Below are 21,152 nucleotides of genomic sequence, written 5' to 3'. Positions count from 1 at the left end.
CAAACAAAAAGTAAGGGATAGCAGTTCACCTGGGGAGGTTTGTAAAACATTAACACGCTGCTTATAAAATGTGGCCAGTGGAGTGATTGAATGTCTGGAGACCCTTCACTGTGCTGTGGCGTCATGCTCTTAGAACAAAGGAAATGAGTCCCGCCTCCTGGGCCTCCAACATCCCATAGCACCTCCACTCGGTTCTGTCAGACATCCAGGTTCATTCCCATGAAACATTGAATGTGCTTTTGCTATCAGTTTAGCTTCTTCCACTAAAATCTTGCCTGGGTTTTTACTTGGTATGCTCTGTTTTGCAACACAAGTTTTTTTATTTTTTTATTTTCATGCTGTTTAATGACTACAGCTGACAGGAATATGAATGTCAATGTCATTACAAGCAATGTCCATTTCCATTTAATATGTGGAGAAACAAAAATGAGGGTCCATTGTAGATGGGTTTTTTTATTTGCATATCAATAAAGTTACCTGGGAAAAAAATAATAATACAAGCTGTTCCTGGGTGTAATATTGGAAACTAGGGATGCACCAATATATCGGACGATTGTAAGGTAAAAATGTGTGTCGGCTGATTGCTTTAAATTAGCCTGATATTTCAGGCCTGCTTTCCAGAGTTTCCACTACATTCATTTTACTGCGGCGCTCCGGCATCTGTCACAGCAAGATAAAAAGCAAGAGTTCTGTGTTTTTAAGGCCACTGACTATGTCAAAGTACTTAACAATCTTCAGAAACACAGCAAATGTATGACTCCCTTCCCAAAGATGAACAATGGAATTTGTTAAAAGCATTTCTGAGAGATAAATACCTTACATACCTTTGCCTCTGCCTAAGCATAGAAAAGATGAGGCTAATGGCTAGTCTTGTGGTATCCGTGGAGCCTAAAAATAAATTACTGATCAGGATCCAGCCTGCTCAAATCATTATCACAGTACAAACAGTGCTTCAGCATAGAACCCAGGCAAGGAACACACCACCACCCTGACTTGCTGCCCAGTTATTTCTCTGGTACCACACTTGAATGTCTGTATCCATTATTAGAAAACAAAAGGTTTCCTATAAATTGAGAAAATAAAATGCTGATTAAATCATTCTTAGATAGTGACCTTTTTGATAGTCAATATCAACTTTATCAATCTGTGCGAGGATGTTTTACATGCGTTTCAACAGTTAGTTATGCCAGACACGCACTGAGCAGATCGGAGACAGTTGCTTGGAAACAGACTGAGGCACCAAGATGTACTTGATGTGATGAAGACGGAGAATGAAGACGGGAACAAGGAGGTGAAGGCCAGCACTGGTTTGGCTGACAATTCGCAACTTCAGCTCAGTGTTAATATACATTTATGCTCACTGCTTTGATGTAAGTACCTATGTCAGAATGTACCACATGCGGTGATTCTCGAAAATGAGAAAACCCGTTTGGTGCCTTTATTATCATTTTAACAATTATACAGCAATGTGGCAACCTTATCTGAAGCTGTGAGGAAAGACCTTTGGACGTCTTGATATGGCACGTTACGTTGCAACACATCATCCCTACAACAGTGAAGCAGTACATACCTTCTCTTCTGTGCTTAAAGGTACAATGGTTGAGGTGATCTTTTCAGTTGTCAACTTTGAATCCATTCAACAAGTTCGAACGTCATAATTAGGCGACCCGTGAATTCCCCACTTAGGCAGAACATGCATTCTCAGGTTCTTCTGCTGTGCAATTGTCTATCAAAAATAATATTTTTACTATTTCACTAAGTGTGTACATACTTAAACCTAATGTTGTAATCTTGGAGAGCCATATGATATGTTTAATATGTATTAGTATCAACACTATTTCAACTTTTTATACTGTGCATAAATACAATTTCGACAGCTCAGGTTTAGTTTCATATCCAAGGACTTAGGAGTGACATAGCAAATCAACAGTGCAAAGAGAATCCAAACGTGCCTGATATGCTAAAATTGCATATTTGAAACATGCAGTTCTATTTAATGAATTCAGAACAGGTGTCTTTTCAACAGTGTGGTGACACAGTGGTCAACAACATGACTGAGTGAGAAGGGGGATTTAATGTGAAAGGTGTGGACTCTACTTTTTTCCCCAAAGCTATCCACCTGGATTATTCCTCTGTTATAGATTTAAATGCACAGACATAGTGATCCGCCCAGTCTGTAATTCTGACTTCAAATGCGACTCCTGTTCATTCTGTTTGTGTTTTATCTGAAAGCCAGAATCTAGGAGGCTGTCTCTTTAATAACCTTCTATTGGATACCACTGTTTCTTTGGGATTGATGGATCCCGTGTTTCATCTTGAATCCACCTGACAGGACCATCTCAGGGAGACAGCCTTGTTCGTACTCTTTTGCCTGTTCTAAGGAAGGTGTCCGTCTGGTTCCAAATTGAGGTATGGTCCAGATGAGATTAATTTGTCCTTTGTCACTGACAACCATTAACAATCCTGGTTTGAAGTGAGACAATTATGAAGGAATACAAAAATATACATGTCCAATGTGACGGTCATGTTTCAGTAAGACATGTTTCTGCTCGTTTTACAATATAAACGTTTTTCATTTTTACTATTGCCTTCATCTGTGGCTGATTTGGGGGATCTGGAAGGCAATCAGTAGCGTCAATGTTCAGTAAAAACTTGTTTGAAACCAAAACCCCAACACATCAACAGCCTTCAAGTCCATGAGTGTGTGTTCCTTTGCAGCAGCTCTTAAGCGGAGGTCTCCTATCGATCTGCATCAGTTAGTGTTTGCCGATCACAATGCCCTACTAATAAGGAAAGATTCTATCCATATTCTTAAACAAAATAATCAGTGTAAGACACTGTAATTTACAGTAAACAAACAATGAACACCTGTCTTTAATTTGCAATAGAGACATTTTTCTAAGATTTAAAAACGTGAATTCTACCCACAGCACGGTTAATTTATTGATGTGGGCCATCAACTTTTGGTTAAAGTGTTGGAGGATATGAAGGTCTAGTTCTTTGTGTCAAAGAAAACAAATTATATATCTTTCTCCCTGGTGAATTTCGTATATGCAGTTTATATATTTTCTTGTCCAACATAAAATCGTACCGAGTAGACTACATCAGTGTAACAGAGAGGACTCATTCCAACCATAAAACAAATGCTTTTTACTCTTACTTTCTAGACGTGTGGCCAATTACACACATTGCCTCTAGCATCAAGATATATCTACACTATATCAAAAGATATTAGCAACAATATATTTTATTGTAAAAACTGCATTTGTATTTAATTAAGTTCATATATTTAGAACTGCTGTTGTCTTCAGAAGACAGTCTGCTTTAGAAAGATAGGACTTCAATTTGCACTTCCTCAGCCAAGTACAGTTGTCAGATGAATGAATTTAGACATTAATTTCACATATTTTATAAGAGTTTAAATCTGTATATAAATACATATTTAAATGTCGATGGTACCTATGAATCCGAATTAGCGCTGAACATGTTGAAGAGAAAACACCTAAACAAATTAAAATATGTTGGTATTGTGTGGAAAACCTACTTCCTGCCATGATCGTACCCCCCGTCACGTAAACGCGCACACTCTATCCTCCACTGCAGCCTGTTGTGTGGAAAACTGACTCATTCCCAGAATCGAACCCTTCTTGGCGTTAACGCGCACACTATTCATCTTTTGTGGCGACTTGCTTCGTTGTGGAGATAGTGTGGGGGCGTTCAGAATTCTTCTCCAATATCTATCGTGGGACTGCAGGGTCATGTTGACCAGTAGTGTGTTCCACAGAAGGCATTTCACTCTAGTGATGACACCTGTTATCATGGCCGACCATTACAATTGAAGCGATTTGGCCGATCTTACTTGACGTTGGCTTGTACAGTAGCCCTACAGCACCGAGGTCAGATAAGATTTAGTAGGACATGTCAATCAATGGGCTTCGACTCAAAGATGAGGGAGAAACAACGTCTGCAGCCTACCAACTAGGTAGTGCAAATTCCCTGACTACAATGAAGGACTTCTCTCTACTGTTGGGGAGGGGGGGGGGTTAGATCTTTAACTAGAGCAAACTTCTCCTTGGAGGTAGTGGGCACGAATCTATTTATTTTGGTCACACTCCAAGAGTTGTGTTTGGTCTGCAGTTTTTATATCAATGCAAATAGATTCGTTTTGGGCACCACTGACTGCTGTTTTAATGTATGAGAAATGACAGCCAGAAAAGCAAGAAGGTCAGGAACAAATGTATTATTTTCTCTACCTACGATGTATGATTTAAAGCAACAGGAGTCTTAAGTTGCCATGTGACAATTGTTGTGAATACATTTCATTATTGATATTTGGTTATTTTTGTTCTATTTCACAGAGTTTATTCTGTTTCCAGTGCTACATTTCAGAACCGTAACTATCGGTTCTAAAATGTGAATGCAGCAATATTCCCAACGTTTCATTTGTTTCTTTGATTGTATCTGTGTAAATTAATGCTTGTTCACTGACAGCCCAGAAAAGTGAGATGCAGTCGTCGAACAGTCAATGCATTCTGCAGTTGCTATGGAGGTACACAGGTATGAGTCACTGTACTCACTAGTCAAGAGATCACCATGGAGTAGGCCAACACACACACAGAAAATGCACAGGCTACATGCACTGGTGGCATTAGGAAATTTTGATTGGGACGGGAAAGACAAGGTTAATCTTCGACGAACGGTCACTCCATGCAGACGTGCGTCGACGCGTTTCCTGAATCATTCCTCTGGATTCTAATAGGGGTGCTCATCATATTCTTGGGGGTGCTTTAGCCCCGCTTCACCCCTCCTGGTGCTGCCAAAGGGGTGCATGAAGGCAGTCCTCTCCTTCACATTGTAGGGGAGATCGGGGAGAGTTGTAACGCTAGGTTGGCTGTGACACTGTCAGTTTGGCTAATCAAAAAAGAGCTGCATTGATGTCATCAATATCGTGCAATCCCATTTCCTTTTTGAGCTCATTGGAGAAGTGGCATGTCTCTGTGTGCAACATTTTCTGACCAAAAACTCATTTTCAAGCAAGAAAGTAATTTTTTTTTATCAATATAATTTTTTCCTAGTATTCTTTGTATTGTAGATACAAGGGTTTGACTTACATAACGTAAAGTAGCAGTTTCTCTAATTAAATTTGATGCTTTGCATTCATGCTAACTTCAAACACACATGCTAAAACAGTTAGCTATGTAATGGCTGCTTGGGGTGGGGATAGTTGTAACAGTTCATTTGAAGTGTTACAACCATCCCCTTATGGCAGCCATCAAGATTCACTACCACTGTGACAGTGATTAACTCTTATGTGACACATGCACATTCTGGAATACAGTCCACATACACACACTCACACAAACACACACAGCAATTGTTTTTGTGCTAAATAAAAAATGTATTTAAGTGGGTTTTTTTGTGTTTAAATTGTTCACTTTATTCAAAACTGTTTATTCTTCAATAAAGTCCTTGCATTAATTGGATAGTGTGGATCTTATTACCTGTCATTGTTACATCTATACCCAGCTAGTGTTACAACTCACCCCTGTAGTGGGGTATATTGTAACAATGGACTTCTTTGCATTTGACATTAACTCACATAATCTGTGACTGTGTTGTAGATGTCCAAGTGAGTTTTATTTGTAGTATACAAATATCGGTTTGGTGTATCAAAGGTTGAAAGATCTAGCAAGAACATCCACTGAGTTACTGATGCTCAAACAAAAAGTGTTACTGCCATCCCCGCTCTCCCCTATCTCACCATCAGGTTAAAAATGACAAAATATAATTGCAGGATGTACTAGCCTACATACACTCACCTAAAGGATTATTAGGAACACCTGTTCAATTTCTCTTTAATGCAATTATCTAATCAACCAATCACATGACAGTTGCTTCTTAGTGCCAATTGGGCATTGTTTAAATACCATGGCCTACCTGAGCATTGTTTCTGACCATGTCCATCCCTTTATGACCACCATGTACCCATCCTCTGATGGCTACTTCCAGCAGGATAATGCACCATGTCACAAAGCTGGAATCATTTCAAATTGGTTTCTTGAACATGACAATGAGTTCACTGTACTGAAATGGCCCCCACAGTCACCAGATCTCAACCCAATAGAGCATCTTTGGGATGTGGTGGAACGGGAGCTTCGTGCCCTGGATGTGCATCCCACAAATCTCCATCAACTGCAAGATGCTATCCTATCAATATGGGCCAACACTTCTACAGAATGCTTTTAGCACCTTGTTAAATCAATGCCACGTAGAATGAAGGCAGTTCTGAAGGCAAAAGGGGGTCAAACACAGTATTAGTATGGTTTTCCTAATAATCCTTTAGGTGATTGTATATGTGTGTATCACTTGTGCATCTTCATATAAATGCAACACAGGAGAAAAATGGTTTAACATATGCTTAAGTCGTTCTTCAGTTGTAGATAACTACTTGATTCTAGTGCAGAGATTTTTGTGCATGTATGAGATACCTTCACCGAAATTAAACGATAGGCTTTATAAATAAATTTGATTTAGATTGTGCTGTTTTTTTCCAATAGTGAAATACACAGTAACTCATTTACACTTTTCTGTAACAGTAATAATGTTTAAGACAATTAAAGGCCTGGGAAGGGTTTGTATTGAGAATTCAGTTGTTTCAGAATGTTTAATGGCCGTAATTTTAATTAAACGTTCTGTAACCAGACGTATGGGTTTATTTTAACTCAATTCTGAGGCTTCGAGTTTGAAATACCATTTACTACTTTAAATGTCTCCTTGTCAGACTTAATGTTCTAATGTCAATTATAACATTGAAAAATGAAAAGCCGACGAGAGCAATCATTGGTACCAAAATGATTACAACGTTGATGTTAATGTTGCAGTAGATCTAAGGAGCGGCTGCAGACAAATTATTAGAGTTGAAAATGACATCTTTAGGATAACTCGGTGAGTGACAGCGACCTCTAGTGGACAAAATACATGGCATTTCTACATGATAAAACAAGCCATGACATTTAAATGAACAAATCCCTCATGCTGTTTTAAAATGAGTGAACTTAAGTAAAACATAATAATAATTCAGGAGGTATTTCATCATGTGGCAAGTCCATAAATGAGAAACAAATGCATGCATAATTTGGCCATCTTTGTGTGAAATTGCGCCAGCTAAAAACTAACATGGTGTTTTATGGGATTCAAGTCGTGGAGGCCGAATCGTTGCACACTCGCGGACCCATTGGACGGTCTAAATAGCCCATAGTAGTCCCTCAACCATTTTCACTGAATCAGCTTTGGGACACTAAACGGTGGAAGAATGGGTAAACGCGCAAATGGACGGGGGTAGACGGGAGGATGAATGTGTTAATCTCATATTTAGCAAGGCCCCTGGTGTCTTTCTGAAACGCCGCCGTGATCAGAATATTGTCCCAACCACATCGCTTGTGCTGAAAGACTATCGCCACTTTCACCGAAACGGAAGACATTATTTCAACCTTGAATTAAACATTCCGAACGTTCAACGTTTTAGTAAAGTTATGAGCGCTGAGACAATGTCTTCATTTCACACGTTCACGTAAGCCCATGATTTAAAACAGACATTACCCTCAGCGTCAGCCCTCAATTACTCGTACATGCTTTTACCATTTGGCAGGATAGGCCAGCTGTCTCACTTTTGGCAACGTCTGGAGCTCATAAGCATTCGTTTTTAGTTTTTGAGGGTGATGCAGCAAGTTACCCTTTCATAGGACTCAGCATCAAACCACGATTTAATTTTTTCCCCAATGTGGTATAAAGCATATTGGTATTTGACAGGTTAAGGGAACTCTGTATTTTGGTCAAGTCAAGTAAGAAAACCTGTATTAAACAGCTTTCATGTTCCATTACACTTTTTTGATAATTAGAGACATTGGATTAAACATACATTTTAGCAGACGTGGTCTTATTCAGAGTAAAACAACAAAACCGTTTTATTGTCCAAAATCCTCTAAAACCTTGGTGTTTATTTTTAAACAGTTAAAAAAACATCAGCAACTTCACTCTTTAAACGATTTGGACCTCGTGTTCATAAACGTGCACGATGCTTTGCGGTTGAGCGTGTTGTAGATTTATATCAGCCTTATGGCATTAATACAATATATATATATATATTATAATAAACAGGTTCTTTAATTTTTACAATAACAGTCTGTACACAGTACATTGACATAACGACTCATTTGTGTATTGAGTAAAATTAAAAGAGACTCTAAACCTCCCCCAGTGCAACACTGCCCTAATGTAACACACACCGAGTATACAAATCATGTAACATTTCTGATGCAGATACTTTTATGAGCGGTGTCCATTCATTTTACCCTTGACCACGTTCACTTTCAAAATGTTCTCGAAGAGATTCCATAAATAGATCAGCCGTGATTCCCAACTCGTCATGTACCATTCGTGCGTTGAATGTATTGCACATCATGTTGTATTTGAAGGTTCCAGAACGTGAAACGTATTGAACGCATAATTCTTTCCGTTCGATCCGGTCAGTCTCCCAGGAGCTCTCTAATTGATGGAAGGGAATAAGAACCAATGAAAATGGGGACCTCCCCGTGATGTTTCTGAAGAGACTGCCAATGAAAGTTTGTAAAATGGCCGCGTGCATCTCCGCTACTTCAACACAAGCTTTCTGTTACAAACAATGCAAATCAAACAAATCTAAACACTTCGGAAAGTCCATGAACAAAACACAACTTTAATATGAGTTGTATGGAGTTGTTCTCCCGTGCTGCTCTGTTTTCGAACGATGGCCAGACTTTCTTTGAGGAAACTTTTTCTTTTCTTCCTCTGCCTATCAGCTGTACTTTTTCTTCTGATTTCTTTGCAGGTATTTATAATTAAATGTGTGTACTTATCGAAAAGGAACTTTAACACTGTACTGCTTATGTACAGCCTACCTACACTAGTGAAATAAATCAGTTTTGTCCTCAACTTGTGAAATATGTAATTTTCTTCATGAGTTTTTTAGTGGTTACAGTTGTATCATCAAGAGCGTGGCGCTAAATACCAAATGCTTTTAGTGCAGATTTGCATAATATATATTTTTGTTGATTCCTCTCTTATTTGAAGGCAGGGTTATCTTCCCTCTCCAACCTCATTTCCATCTGCTTGATCTATCCAATACTGGAATGAAAACTATAACCCCTTTACACATGGTATTTATTTACTTTCCCCCCACAGTTACCCATGTCAAACCCATATAATTTACTAAATGCCAAAATTCGTCTGTTGGTCTTTTTAAATGTTTTTAGCAATGCTAACTTTATCGTATGATGTTACCATATCTCCTTAAGTGAGGATTTTTATCATTAATAAAAAATATACTACCTTTATATATAACAAACAGGTTCTTTAATGTTTACAATAACAGTCTTTACACAGCACACTGACACAACGACTCATTTGTGTATTGGATAAAAATTTAATTCACTAAGGAGAAACAAACATAACATTCCATCACAAAAAAAATACTTCTCAGTGTATTAAACACAGGTTATTATGCAATCCAACATTATAAATGAGGTGTGGAAATAGAAGCGGAATGCACTCCTGTGTGAATGCTTGGGGAAATGTGATCGCATGTAATTTATTTTATGTGAGAATTACCATAACCTACATAATTTAAAACCTATAAATCCAAAACCCATGAATCCAGTGTGAGTGCTGAAACATGTTTCCCTTTTGCACAGGTGGTGGTGGAGCTGGGTCAGTTTGAAAGAACGGTGCACAAACTACCGCCAAGGGACCTACGTGAGGCTGGACAGCGACATCATTCCCAGGGCCTCAGTGTTTTGGCTGGCGAGAAAACATCCCCAGGGGAGCTGAGGGCACAGTACCCCTACATCGTGTGGTGGTCCCCACTCACAGGAGAGAATGGCCGGCTTGGAGAGTGTGGGACAAACAAATGCTTCTTCACCATCAACAGGACCTTCTACTCACACCCGTTCACGCAGGCCTTCTTATTCTACGGTGAGACCTTTTTTCCCCTTCATACTGTAGTCACAGGGCAACAATACAGTAAATCCCGGGCTGTCGCCTGAAATCCTGGGCCCCCTGAAATTATGTATACCGGGTCCCCCTCACTTGTATTGTGACATTCTTAGGATAAGTGGGCCCTGCCAAGCCATGGGTCCCGTGAACCGTACCCACCATTCCCTGTGCCAGCTACGGCCCTAGGTCTGTGTTGGTCCTTGATGACAACAGGATAAATCCCTACTATAAAGTTGCACGGTGTTTGATTGAAATCTATCGTCTGTTTTCATATTGCTTAGGATAAGGGCCTTGAGGATATGAAAAGTACAGTAAAATGCGTCTTCACAGTCAAGTGAATACTGTTCAGTTCTTATCTGTTCTGGTGTAATCCGCTTCATATATGGTTTGTTTTCATTATGATTTGTTGTAAGACCATACAGTAGGGCTGGATTCAGTTTTAGATTAGCAAACATGTCAGAATGTACACTAGAGGGAGCCATTGCACTGTAGTTCCATGCAAATGGGATGGCCCAGAAATTAATGTGGGTTATTGTATTAGGTCAATGGTTTTATGTAGAAACATGAAACACGGATGAAAAATGATATTTCAATAACTTATTTTTATTTTAGGGTGTCTGTTTTCATTTTTTTTGGTCCCAAAAAAGTCCCCAAAATCACCAGCAATCCAGGCAAAATTTGTTTTACTTAGAAAATATGTTTCCGTCTTTTTCCACCTGCAAACAAAAACAAGTTAGGTGTTGTCAGTTTGTACTGTACGGGGACCTTTTTAGAATAACGCTGCGAACCACCATACCCTGTGAGAACAGTTGTGTGCTGTTGGGGATACTTGAAGACTGGAGATGGAAACCACCACTGTAGGCCAAAGGTAGGAAAGTCCAGTTCTTTCTAAAAAAGCATCTAACTCAGACCAGGAAGAGCAATCAACTAGCAGGTGGAAATAAAAAATTGAAGCTTTTCGTCCCTCTAAGTGCTCACCTCTGCTGTAGGGCTACCTAATGTGTGTAAAATACAAAACCGATATCATCATTTTACCTCAGTTTCTGCCTCATCCCTCTAACTATAATGTCTTAGAGTGAACCGCAGTTAAATGTCCATATTTTTATTGTTTGGCTTCGTTTACTTATAATTGCCATAACATTATAACATGCTCACTGAAGATTTTTATAGACAGCAGTGGTTTAACTCCCAAATGTGGAAACCTGAAGTGCTACTGGACTGCAGTAAATAAGAAGGCTGTGCACTTTGTTTAAGAGGATATCCAGGACCAATGTATTTGAAAACCGCTGATAAGAAGCCCTTGGTATCTCCCAGAATAAATACTGCAAGGCAGAAAAGGAAGACATAAAACTGTTACTTAATCTTGCTTCAGATTCCAGAGTTGGCTCATTGCAGTCTCATATAAGCAGAGTAAATGGATATAAATTAGTGAATATTGTACGTATTTACTCTACTCAGGCAGGCAGCTTGTTCAAAGCCCAGAGAACAAAATCTGTGTAGAAGAAAAATGCAAATAGAAATTGTGTTAGGCACTTTGGGTGGATATCAATAACGACTGAACCCCTGACGTGACCCCCCATTGGGATGTGCAAAATACACATTGAAATGTTACGCCACACACTTGTGTAGGTTATGCTCTTGGACATGTTTGATCTTCTAACCTATTATTATAAGCACCTTGTACACTGACCGGTCACAAACTTTCTGGTTTGGGCTTGTATTAAGAAATGAAGATCTGCATTAGATTAATATTGTTTTCATACAGTCAAGATGCATAACTCAGCTATCATTAAACTGCTACTACATGTCTAGGATATACTAGTTGTTTACAAATCAGCTCAAAGTACAACTAAGGAAATGTTAATTAACACCATGGGGGTTTAATTGTAACACGCTGTGCAATAAAGTTAAATCTTTAATGATTAAAAATGTGGAGTAGCCAAAGTGTATATGTATATTCTGTATAGCACGTTTAGCATTCAATTAATTACAACTTTTTCTAAGGTATTATCTTAATTGAACTGGCTAACCTAATGTAAATAAGTGACATTTTGTGTAATAATGAGAAGCATGTTAACCCCCATATAAATTAGCATTGTAATCAACAGCAATCAAAATAGCTCCTCTTATTTACGTTAATGATACATGATAAAATCTGTATGGTGAATATTTCACAGGTCAGTTAAATACGAGATATGACAAGAATACTTTTCATTTACTTCCATTTCAGGATCACTTAATTCTTTGGCCTTTATCCCTTCCTGTTTCCTTGTAATCCAATTGGTGCTTACAGCCTGGCGTCTTCACAGCAACTCATCCAGCACTGGTTTAACACATTTTTGAATATATTTTAAATTTCATAAGGACACACAGATGGTAAAAGATGGTAACCAAAAAAGGCCACTAAATGTCATCTGATAAATGTCTTGAAAGTTACAAAATGCTGGTAGTTTACTGATGAACTTCTAAAGTTTCCAGTAATATACCCCCCTTGGCCATGCTATGAAATCCTTACTAATTACCGCCTCTTCAATCAAACCAGGTACTGACTTCAACATTGAGAGTCTGCCACTGCCAAGGCGAGTGCACCACCAGTGGGCACTGTTCCACGAGGAGTCGCCCAAAAACAACTACAAGCTCTTCCATGAGCCTGCCATTTCCTTATTTAATCACACAGCCACCTTCAGCCAACATTCCCACCTGCCTCTCACCTCTCAGTTCCTAGAGAACCTGGACGTCCTCACATCCCAGGCACATCTCGTCCCCCTCACCCAGAAGAATAAACTGAGGAAGACTCTAGCCCCGGTAGCGTACATCCAGTCAGACTGTGACACACCATCGGACCGGGACACGTATGTGAGCGAGTTGATGAAGCACATCCAGGTCGATTCCTACGGCCAATGCCTTCACAACAGAGACCTGCCTCCCCTACTAAGGGACTCAACTGCCATGGAGGAGCAAGCATTTTACCAGATCTTGGCCCAGTACAAGTTCATCCTGGCCTTTGAGAATGCTGTCTGCGATGACTACATCACAGAGAAGCTATGGAGGCCTCTGAAACTTGGGGTGGTCCCAGTGTACTATGGGGCTCCCAACATTTGGAACTGGCTGCCAAGCAACAGGAGTGCGGTTGTGGTCGTCCCGGATGAGCCCCCAGAAAAACTGGCTCAGTATCTTAAGAGGCTAGATGAGAATGACTTGGAGTATTCCACTTACCTGGAGTGGAAGTTAAAGCGGGAGGTCTCCAACCTGAAGTTGATAAAGGAGCTCAAGGAACGCCCGTGGGGTGTCCAGGATCTGACACAGGACAACTACCTAGACGTATTTGAGTGCATGGTTTGCAACCGGGTATGGGAAAATATCGACAGACGAAAAGAGGTAACTTTTTCAGGTTAAAGAATCTGTTGCCATGCCTTTGTGATCCTTTTTTTTGGTGTTTCAGGATGTTCCCAGTATGATTGTTTTGTCAGTGAGGAATGGATTAATGTTTATGGGCACCCATTAGCTGATGCCAAGCTAATCTTCCTAGACATTATAATTCACATGATTGAAATTTCAAGACTGTAATGCAATGTTGTATTTATGACAATAACATGGAAAAGACTTGCCAGTACATTGTCATTTTCTAATGTGCCTGTGTATTGTATTTTTGCCATCTAAACAGGGTCTTTTTCCAAAAACTTGGCAAGCAGAGAGAAACCACTTGACATGTCCACCTCCAAAGACATTTGACTTTGTTTCAGTTCCTAGCAACCAGACGTCTTTGCAAGGAATTTGGACTTCAAGTTACGAGCAGTCCAAGAAAGAGGCTATAGCATTGCGCCGCTTGGCTGAGAGGAACAGGAATTTCACAGTCGCACAATATTGGAAGGAGGTATTCCCAGACTAAAACACTACTATACACATAGAAATGACTCTTGCTGTAATGCAGAATCATACTGGTATCTTATCCATAGTTATCCATTACTTACTAAAACTCAGAAACACTATGAAATGGGATTTACACATTATGCCTTCTGGTGCCCACAATTAATACCTAAGCTTTGATGAATGTCCAAAATATTGTTTACATTTAAAAAATGATACCTAGTTGTATAACTATTGTTTGCTGAAGCATAGTTTTGACTCTGGCATGATTTCACAGAATCTGTGGAATGTGTTACTGAAACACATTCCAAATTCCACAATTAGTTTGCAATTTGGTATCACAAATTGCTAACCAAACCATCCTTTAACAAAACCTTCCTTCAGGAGTGTACAACTCTGTAATCTTTGTGAAGTTTAAAGCAACTATGTCAAATATTTTGTACCATAATATTTTACAGAAATAAAACTCATTAACATTTTCAAGATTTACTAATTTAAGAAATGATGCACTGTTTGTATACCATAACACAGACCTGCCAAAATGTACGCATTTTGCTTAGCATGTACACAATTACATTTGAAATGATGCTGCTACGAAATATCAGAGAAAACATTAGATATCAACTAACATTAGAGAGGCCAATTACTCATTGAAGGACACAGATACAGTTCTAATTTAAATGACCAGTACATAGTCCTATGTGTTTACAACTAGCAAGTTTGCTTTAACTAGTGTTGTGATTCAAGTGACAACGCTTAGCCAAGCTGCAGCAATGTTTCACGTCAATGGGCAGTGCAGTGAGCCTGCCGGTAGAGAGAGGCGCCAATGATGTCGAAGGAAGAAAACGTACCTGTAGGCAGGGTTTGAATGAATGAAATGTCTGTGTATCGCCAACCTCATATTGAATTAATTAATATCAAATTCCATCAATCAAATCTATATATAAAGCCCTTTTTACATCAGCAGTTGTCACAAAGTGTGTCTATGGCTTGACAATTTCAGCCCAGGAGAGTCAACCCAAACCTCTGGTAATTTTTTAAGGTAAGACTGATTTGATAAAATCTTTTGCATCAGGCTACTTTGAAGACTGAAACATTAACCTAGCTTCTACTAAAGGCATAGACCACCCAAAAGTCAGCCAGGTTTGTCATCTGTTTTTTTTCCATGAAAATAGCCTAATAATCTAAGTAAGGAAATAGCTGACAAATTTTTATTATTGAGTCTATGCCTGTTTGTTGTAAAACACAGGCGTAAATGCTGTATGGTGGTAACACGTCTGCCTACCTCTTTGGCATGTGGATAGTGTCTTTGGTTCGGGTTTTGTGTGGGTGTGGGTTTGTGTTTGAGCGGAAATTATGGTTTGCTGTTGTGTGTGTGTGTGTGTGTGTGTTACCTTTTTGAAAGGCTTACCTTACAAAAAGAGCAAAGAGCCTGCCCATATCAGAAATGTTTGGGAAGATGACAGGTGACATGGCTTGTCTCTAGCGATTTAGGGTCCAGAATCACCCTTTTGGACAGTGTACAAGTCAACCACCAAGGAGCATAAAGAGCATAAAGGAGGTAAAAGAATCACATATCTGCATATGACATTCAAGTTAAACATTTAAAAGCAAGTTTGAATTATTGAATGTAAAGATGGTACTTGATGTTATAAAGTAGATGTTACATATAGATCTCTCTCTGTCTCTCTCACTGCATATAGAGTGTCAACTCCTCTTAGGCAGGGCCCATTTCGATACTGTTAGGTCTTCAGCTTTGTGTTAAACAGATAATATACACTTATAATTAGGATAGAAATGCCATTTGGTAATTATTATGTAACCACTTTGAAATTCAGACTGCAGTGAATGCTCAGATGGTACCATTCTATGCTATTAGTCAAAAAGACCATTGAACAGCAGACCTTGTTTGATAATATTTACTGCACAATTGAGTCCAGTAGATGGAGCAATGGGACGTTCATTTTGCCGTGAAGAATAAACTCTTTTTACTCTGTCTTCAGATGTTTATTTAAAGAGCTGGGAATTTAGCAACTATATGGTTAAAAATGGCTTATCTGACATCGGCAGTACAAATTATTTTATGTCACGGAATTAAAGGCACCGAAAAGTTTTCTTTGGTTGAGTTTCTCCACATGCTCACAGCTGGCAGCACCGTAGAATTCATACATTCATAGCCAGACGCTTCTCACGCAGCCCAAGGTGTAGTTATTGTTATACGTTTTACTGTTCATATTTTCATATCATAGAAAGGACACATCAAAGATACGTTTGGGTAGGTTGAAAACTTTACTGGAACTTTTTACATTCTGGGCAGTGCTTGACCTGGGCCGGAACAGTCCGGAACGCGTTCCGGTACTTCTGATTTTAGGCAAACAGCTTTCCGGATCCTTTTCTATGCAAGCCTTATGAACACATACATTTCGATGAACATTGTCTAATGTGCGATTTGTCAGTTCCTGCCCATATTTTATCCCAGGTCATGTGCTGATTCTTGGTTATTCGGGGACCTACTCCTTCTGGAGGTGTGAATGGGAGTCAGTTGGGTAGTAGCTCTAAAACCCTACCTAAACAGTAATTAAATTAAACATAAGCACAAAATTTGAAATATTTATTAAAATCTGAGATATCTAACTTGTTTTTCATAATACATACGTTTATATTGTTATGGAGTACTTTTAAAATAAATGTGCATTTTCTTAACATATGCCCCAGCTTTCTACAAGGAATTTAGTGGTGAGTGCCAGATTCTCTGTGTTTATTTGAAGGAATTTGTATTCATATTGATTTTACCGTTTAGAAATGACAACACTTTCTGTCTATAGTCACCCCACCCCCTCGTGGGACGCTGTATAAATCCCCAAAGACAATTCAAACCCAAGCCTGCTTCATTGCTTACTCAGCCAAGAAGTCAGTGGAATCGTGTTCCCGAAAGCTAACAACCTCAGTTTAGCTTTCAGGGTACTCAGCTCGCCTGAGGGAGTCTCTAGCGTGACGAGTCAAGGAAATCTCTGCCAACAAGGCCTCCCCAAACCCCAGTTGAGGAGTGCTTGCCCTACTATGACTCTGCTGCAGTAATTAGGTCAACCTGATTTTGTGTCACAGAGTGGTTGTAGCGGAAGAAGCAACACTCGGGTTGTTCAATAATATCTAACCTTATTATAACACAAAATGTGTTGGTTTATGAGGCGCAGTCAGTGACTGAAATACTGTCATATTAACTTACCTGTCTCATACCTTACCCCAGGCCTCGGGTTAGTCATAAGCCTCAATACCAAGGTGATTGAGAAGAAACATGTTGCTTAAGGACATTAAAAACTCTGCCAGAATTTCAAAATACTATGACGCATGGGGTAGAGGGAGTGTATTGTTTGAGTAAGCCCTTCAGTACAATATGCTCTAATGAACTTCTGTCTGTCTTTGAATACAAAATGTTAAGGACATATTGTAATGTCACAATGGGGTATCCAAAAAACTAAATATGTTTGAACTGTTTTAAGATAAGCCTTGGAGCATGTTACCTTTCCTACTCAATTCATGTCACTTATGCTCATTGACTTCTTCATAAATTATAGAAACATAGTGCCTGTGCAAATGGAGGCTACAGCCCTCAATGGCTACAGCTCTTTCAAGGGGAGGGCTGTCTACTGTACAAAAAAGGTGTTCCGCTTTGCGCTATCCTGAAACTATTTGTATTTGTAAAGCCCTTTTTACAACAGCAGTTGTCACAAAGTGCTTTTACAGAAACACCCGGCCTTAAACCCCAAGGAGCAAACAACAGTAGTGTTGAATTTCAGTGGCTAGGAAAAACTCCCTAAAAAGGCCGAAATTTAGGAAGAAACCTAGAGAGGACCCAGCTCTCAAGTTAAATCCCAAAGTTCTGGAAAAGTTTTGGCTCCCTGTGGCTGGGCAAACCATAGCCATTCAAACCTTAAAGGTTGATTTGCTCAATATTTTCAAGACCTGGACTTAACTATTATAATAATATAATAATGATACAAAAAAAATATCAGAATAATAGTATAATGATAATAATGTCGGTAATAGTAATTTAATAGTAATTTTAAGAATCCTAAAATTATCCAATTTATTCAGAATTTCTGTCTATTCTATCATAGTAGTAGATTCATAGTGCCGGCGGGATACAAGTGTTGAGATTTTGTGATAAGTAGCGTGGGCTCTGGACCTCGAGTGTTCCAGTGTCCATCTGTATTCCAGTGTCCATCTGTGTTCCAGTGGTCTATGGTGGTTCCGTGGTGTAGGGTGGTCCAGTGGTCTATGGTGGTCCATTGGTGTAGGGTGGTCCAATAGTCGATAGTGGTCCATTGATGTAGATTGGTCCAGTAGTCTATGGTGGTTCCACGGTGTAGGGTGGTCCAGTGGTCTATGGTGGTCCATTGGTGTAGGGTGGTCCAGTGGTCTTTGGTGGTCCATTGGAGTAGGGTGGTCCAGTAGTCTATGGTGGTTCCTTGGTGTAGGCTGGTCCAGTGACAATTGCTCTTTCAGGAGCATATTCATACTATATTATGGTTTGTGATGAGCATTATCTATCATTATCATCATCATCATCATCATCATCTTCTTCCGCTTATCCGGGGCCGGGTCGCGGGGGCAGCAGTCTAAGCAGGGATGCCCAGACTTCCCTCTCCCCAGACACTTCCTCTAGCTTTTCCGGGGGGACACCGAGGCGTTCCCAGGCCAGCCGGGAGACATAGTCCCTCCAGCGAGTCCTAGGTCTTCCCCGGGGTCTCCTCCCGGTGAGGCGGGACCGGAACACCTTCCCAAGAGGTGTGGTTAAAACAGTTTCATAATGCACCCTGATATAACATTATTACATGGTCTTTATCTTTTGTTAATGCATGAAGAACAGTATTACCAAGGTTACATGCACCCAGCAATCTTCAAAGGTGCAACCCGATTTCTACCGGTTCAACCAACCGCTCTGAAACCTACTGCCAAGATGAAGTCACTGAAGCTACATCAACAGCTGCCTCAGTCGAAAGTTCTTCCAAAAAGGCTTTTCAACCATTAATGATATTACTTTGTGTTTGCTTCCCTGACACACAGTTAAACTTGTTTTTTTGTGTGTAAATGAACGATCAAGAAGACACCATGCGATCAAGAAGACACTGTGTGTGTTATATGCATCTGTGTTTTCTGTGTGTTTGTGTGGACACATTAACTTTTTGGTATTCCGATGTGTTTGGGTCATTCTGGACAGAAGTGGTTCATGTTTTACATCCCTGGCTAAAGAGGATATCTATTCCTAGGGTGCAATTTGGTATGTGGACATCTTGTATTTGCCTCCCAGGAAACCCTCCTCATTACCGTCTCCATTAGCCACTTATAGTTGTAATTCTGAATTAATTAGTAGCTCTCCCGTTTCACTCTGTGAGGCAGAATATAACTGGGTGTGTTGAGGGGATCATGGAGGAGAGTTCAAAGAGCCGCTCTCAGTTCGACCTCACCGAAACATCTCAGAACGACGAGGTGATGTTGGCTCTCTGAAAATGTAACAGAGCCTGAATCTACTGTAAAACACTTCAGAAGCTGTGTGAGAGTTGTTAATGTCAATGAGATTTACTGTACTCAAGATTTTAACATTAACTCAGGCGATTAATGGGACAAGATTCATTTGTATTTGCAGCATAGACACACATAACTATTTTATTTATTGTATAAAAGACGGAGCACAATATAAATATATATTTTTTGACCAGAGGTCATAAACAGTGGTGAAGCAATCTGCGGTTTCTCACTCCACTGGCCAAATCTCGGAGGGACGACCAGTAATGAACGCTAGAAATTCCGGAACTTTCCAACAGCTGCCGTCGGGGCTGCATTAGCTTTGTTTGTCACTGAGAGGGTCAAAAGATTGCTTCGGTGGGAAGTGCTTCAGGTTCTTTCATAGTCGAGTATTTCAGACTAATTACATTCAATTCCAAGAAGTTTAGCCGAAGAGAACAAGCACTTTGGAATCATTTTTCTTGCTAAAGGAGGCTGTGGGGAGGAGGGGGGGCAGAGTATGTGGGTGGATATGGAGTGATGGCAAAGAAGAGGCGGTGGGGGGGGGGGGTCTTGAGGGGGCATGTCTGTGATGGTGTGTAGGCTTTCCTACGACCTCGTTTCATTTTTGTTTTTAATTAAATGTTTTTAAACCTACATTATTTAGGTGTACAAGGCTCGTCTAGATTGACTCATTAAGCTGTTTTCCAAGTATAGGGCATTTCAGTGCGATTATGCAATTACTGCACTTTGCATACTATCCCAGTCTCAAGGTGGTTTTCACACGTTGTTGTTCTTAGTTGCTGATAACAGCCTCCTCTGGCCTTTGTATTCCTTATCTTCCATTGGCCCATGTGAACATCTGACTGTCTCTGTTGTCCTCCGAGGGAGTTTCCCCAGCAACTATGCAACAGCTGTAGAAACAACAGTGATGAACACTTGCATTGCACTCCTGGGGGCTATCCTTTCACCAATTAGGAGAGTACCGGGAAAATTAGCAGAGGGAAAATGTGTCATATTTGAATTTCACAAACAAAGCTGTTAATTTTGGTTATTGATGTAGCTGTTAAGTTATGCCATGGAAAGAAATACCCCAATTTATTTTATCGTCCAATATCTTTCTTTAAAACGTAGTGAAAGAAGCAATGGTTGGAATTTAACCAAATGTTTTTTCTGAAAACATAATATTCATACTTGAACTTCGTTTATCTGAAATTCCCTTTGGGATGACTCTGCTCAGAACTCAGAAACTCTCTCCACTCAAACGGATTTGAATCAACTGGGATCCAGACTGGCGAGTCAAGGCTTCTGAGAATGTCTTACTTGTCATGAATTCTATGTTTGCTCAGTGTGTGCACTTCCTCCATGTGAAGTCCTATCTGATATTAAGTGTCATTCCACAAACTTTGTAGAACAAACAAGAGAATGACAGCGCTGACAGCACTTTAGATTTGAAACATCCATCTTTTATCAAAATTATCATATATTTCATGACGCATGCATGAATAAAAGGTTACATTCAGGGAATCTGTTCATCTCTCTGATCTGTTTGTAATTGTTTCAACCTGTTTTGCCCAAGGACATAAGATATTTGTGTCCTCCTTTCCAGTTATGTGACAGGGATGCCCAATTGTGGTTAGGTGTGAACTTCTGTCGCAACACAAACGTAAGAGGTGTGGTTAAAACAGTTTCATAATGCACCCTGATATAACATTATTACATGGCCTTTATCTTTTGTTAATGCATGAAGA

At 39.7% G+C, this 21,152-nt stretch overlaps 1 protein-coding gene and 1 long non-coding RNA gene across 3 annotated transcripts; one reads left to right on the top strand and one right to left on the bottom strand.

The window, feature by feature from the left end:
- Window positions 1-572: 572 nt before the first annotated feature.
- LOC109616600 lies at window positions 573-1,632 on the bottom strand. Its single transcript, XR_002197795.1, has 3 exons — window positions 1,571-1,632; window positions 825-888; window positions 573-660 (listed from the first exon to the last, which is right to left on the bottom strand). It is a non-coding gene; the product is annotated as an uncharacterized LOC109616600 (long non-coding RNA).
- Window positions 1,633-8,625: 6,993 nt separating this feature from the next.
- Window positions 8,626-14,375, top strand: fut10 (fucosyltransferase 10). Of its 2 annotated transcripts, none has more exons than XM_010889593.2 (4): window positions 8,626-8,866; window positions 9,729-10,008; window positions 12,572-13,407; window positions 13,773-14,375. In XM_010889593.2, exons 1-4 carry the CDS (start codon window positions 8,786-8,788, stop codon window positions 13,842-13,844), a joined length of 1,269 nt encoding a protein of 422 aa, XP_010887895.1. In that variant the 5' UTR covers window positions 8,626-8,785; the 3' UTR covers window positions 13,845-14,375. The 2 variants fall into 2 exon arrangements, with proteins under 2 accessions (XP_010887895.1, XP_010887894.2); XM_010889592.3 differs by having other exon boundaries at window positions 13,694-14,375.
- Window positions 14,376-21,152: the final 6,777 nt, after the last annotated feature.

Source organism: Esox lucius, chromosome 14 (genome assembly GCF_011004845.1).
Source record: "Esox lucius isolate fEsoLuc1 chromosome 14, fEsoLuc1.pri, whole genome shotgun sequence".
Classification (NCBI taxonomy): Eukaryota; Metazoa; Chordata; class Actinopteri; order Esociformes; family Esocidae; genus Esox; species Esox lucius.
Note: the sequence above shows the minus strand (reverse complement) of the source record. Positions and strands in the feature narration are given on the sequence as shown.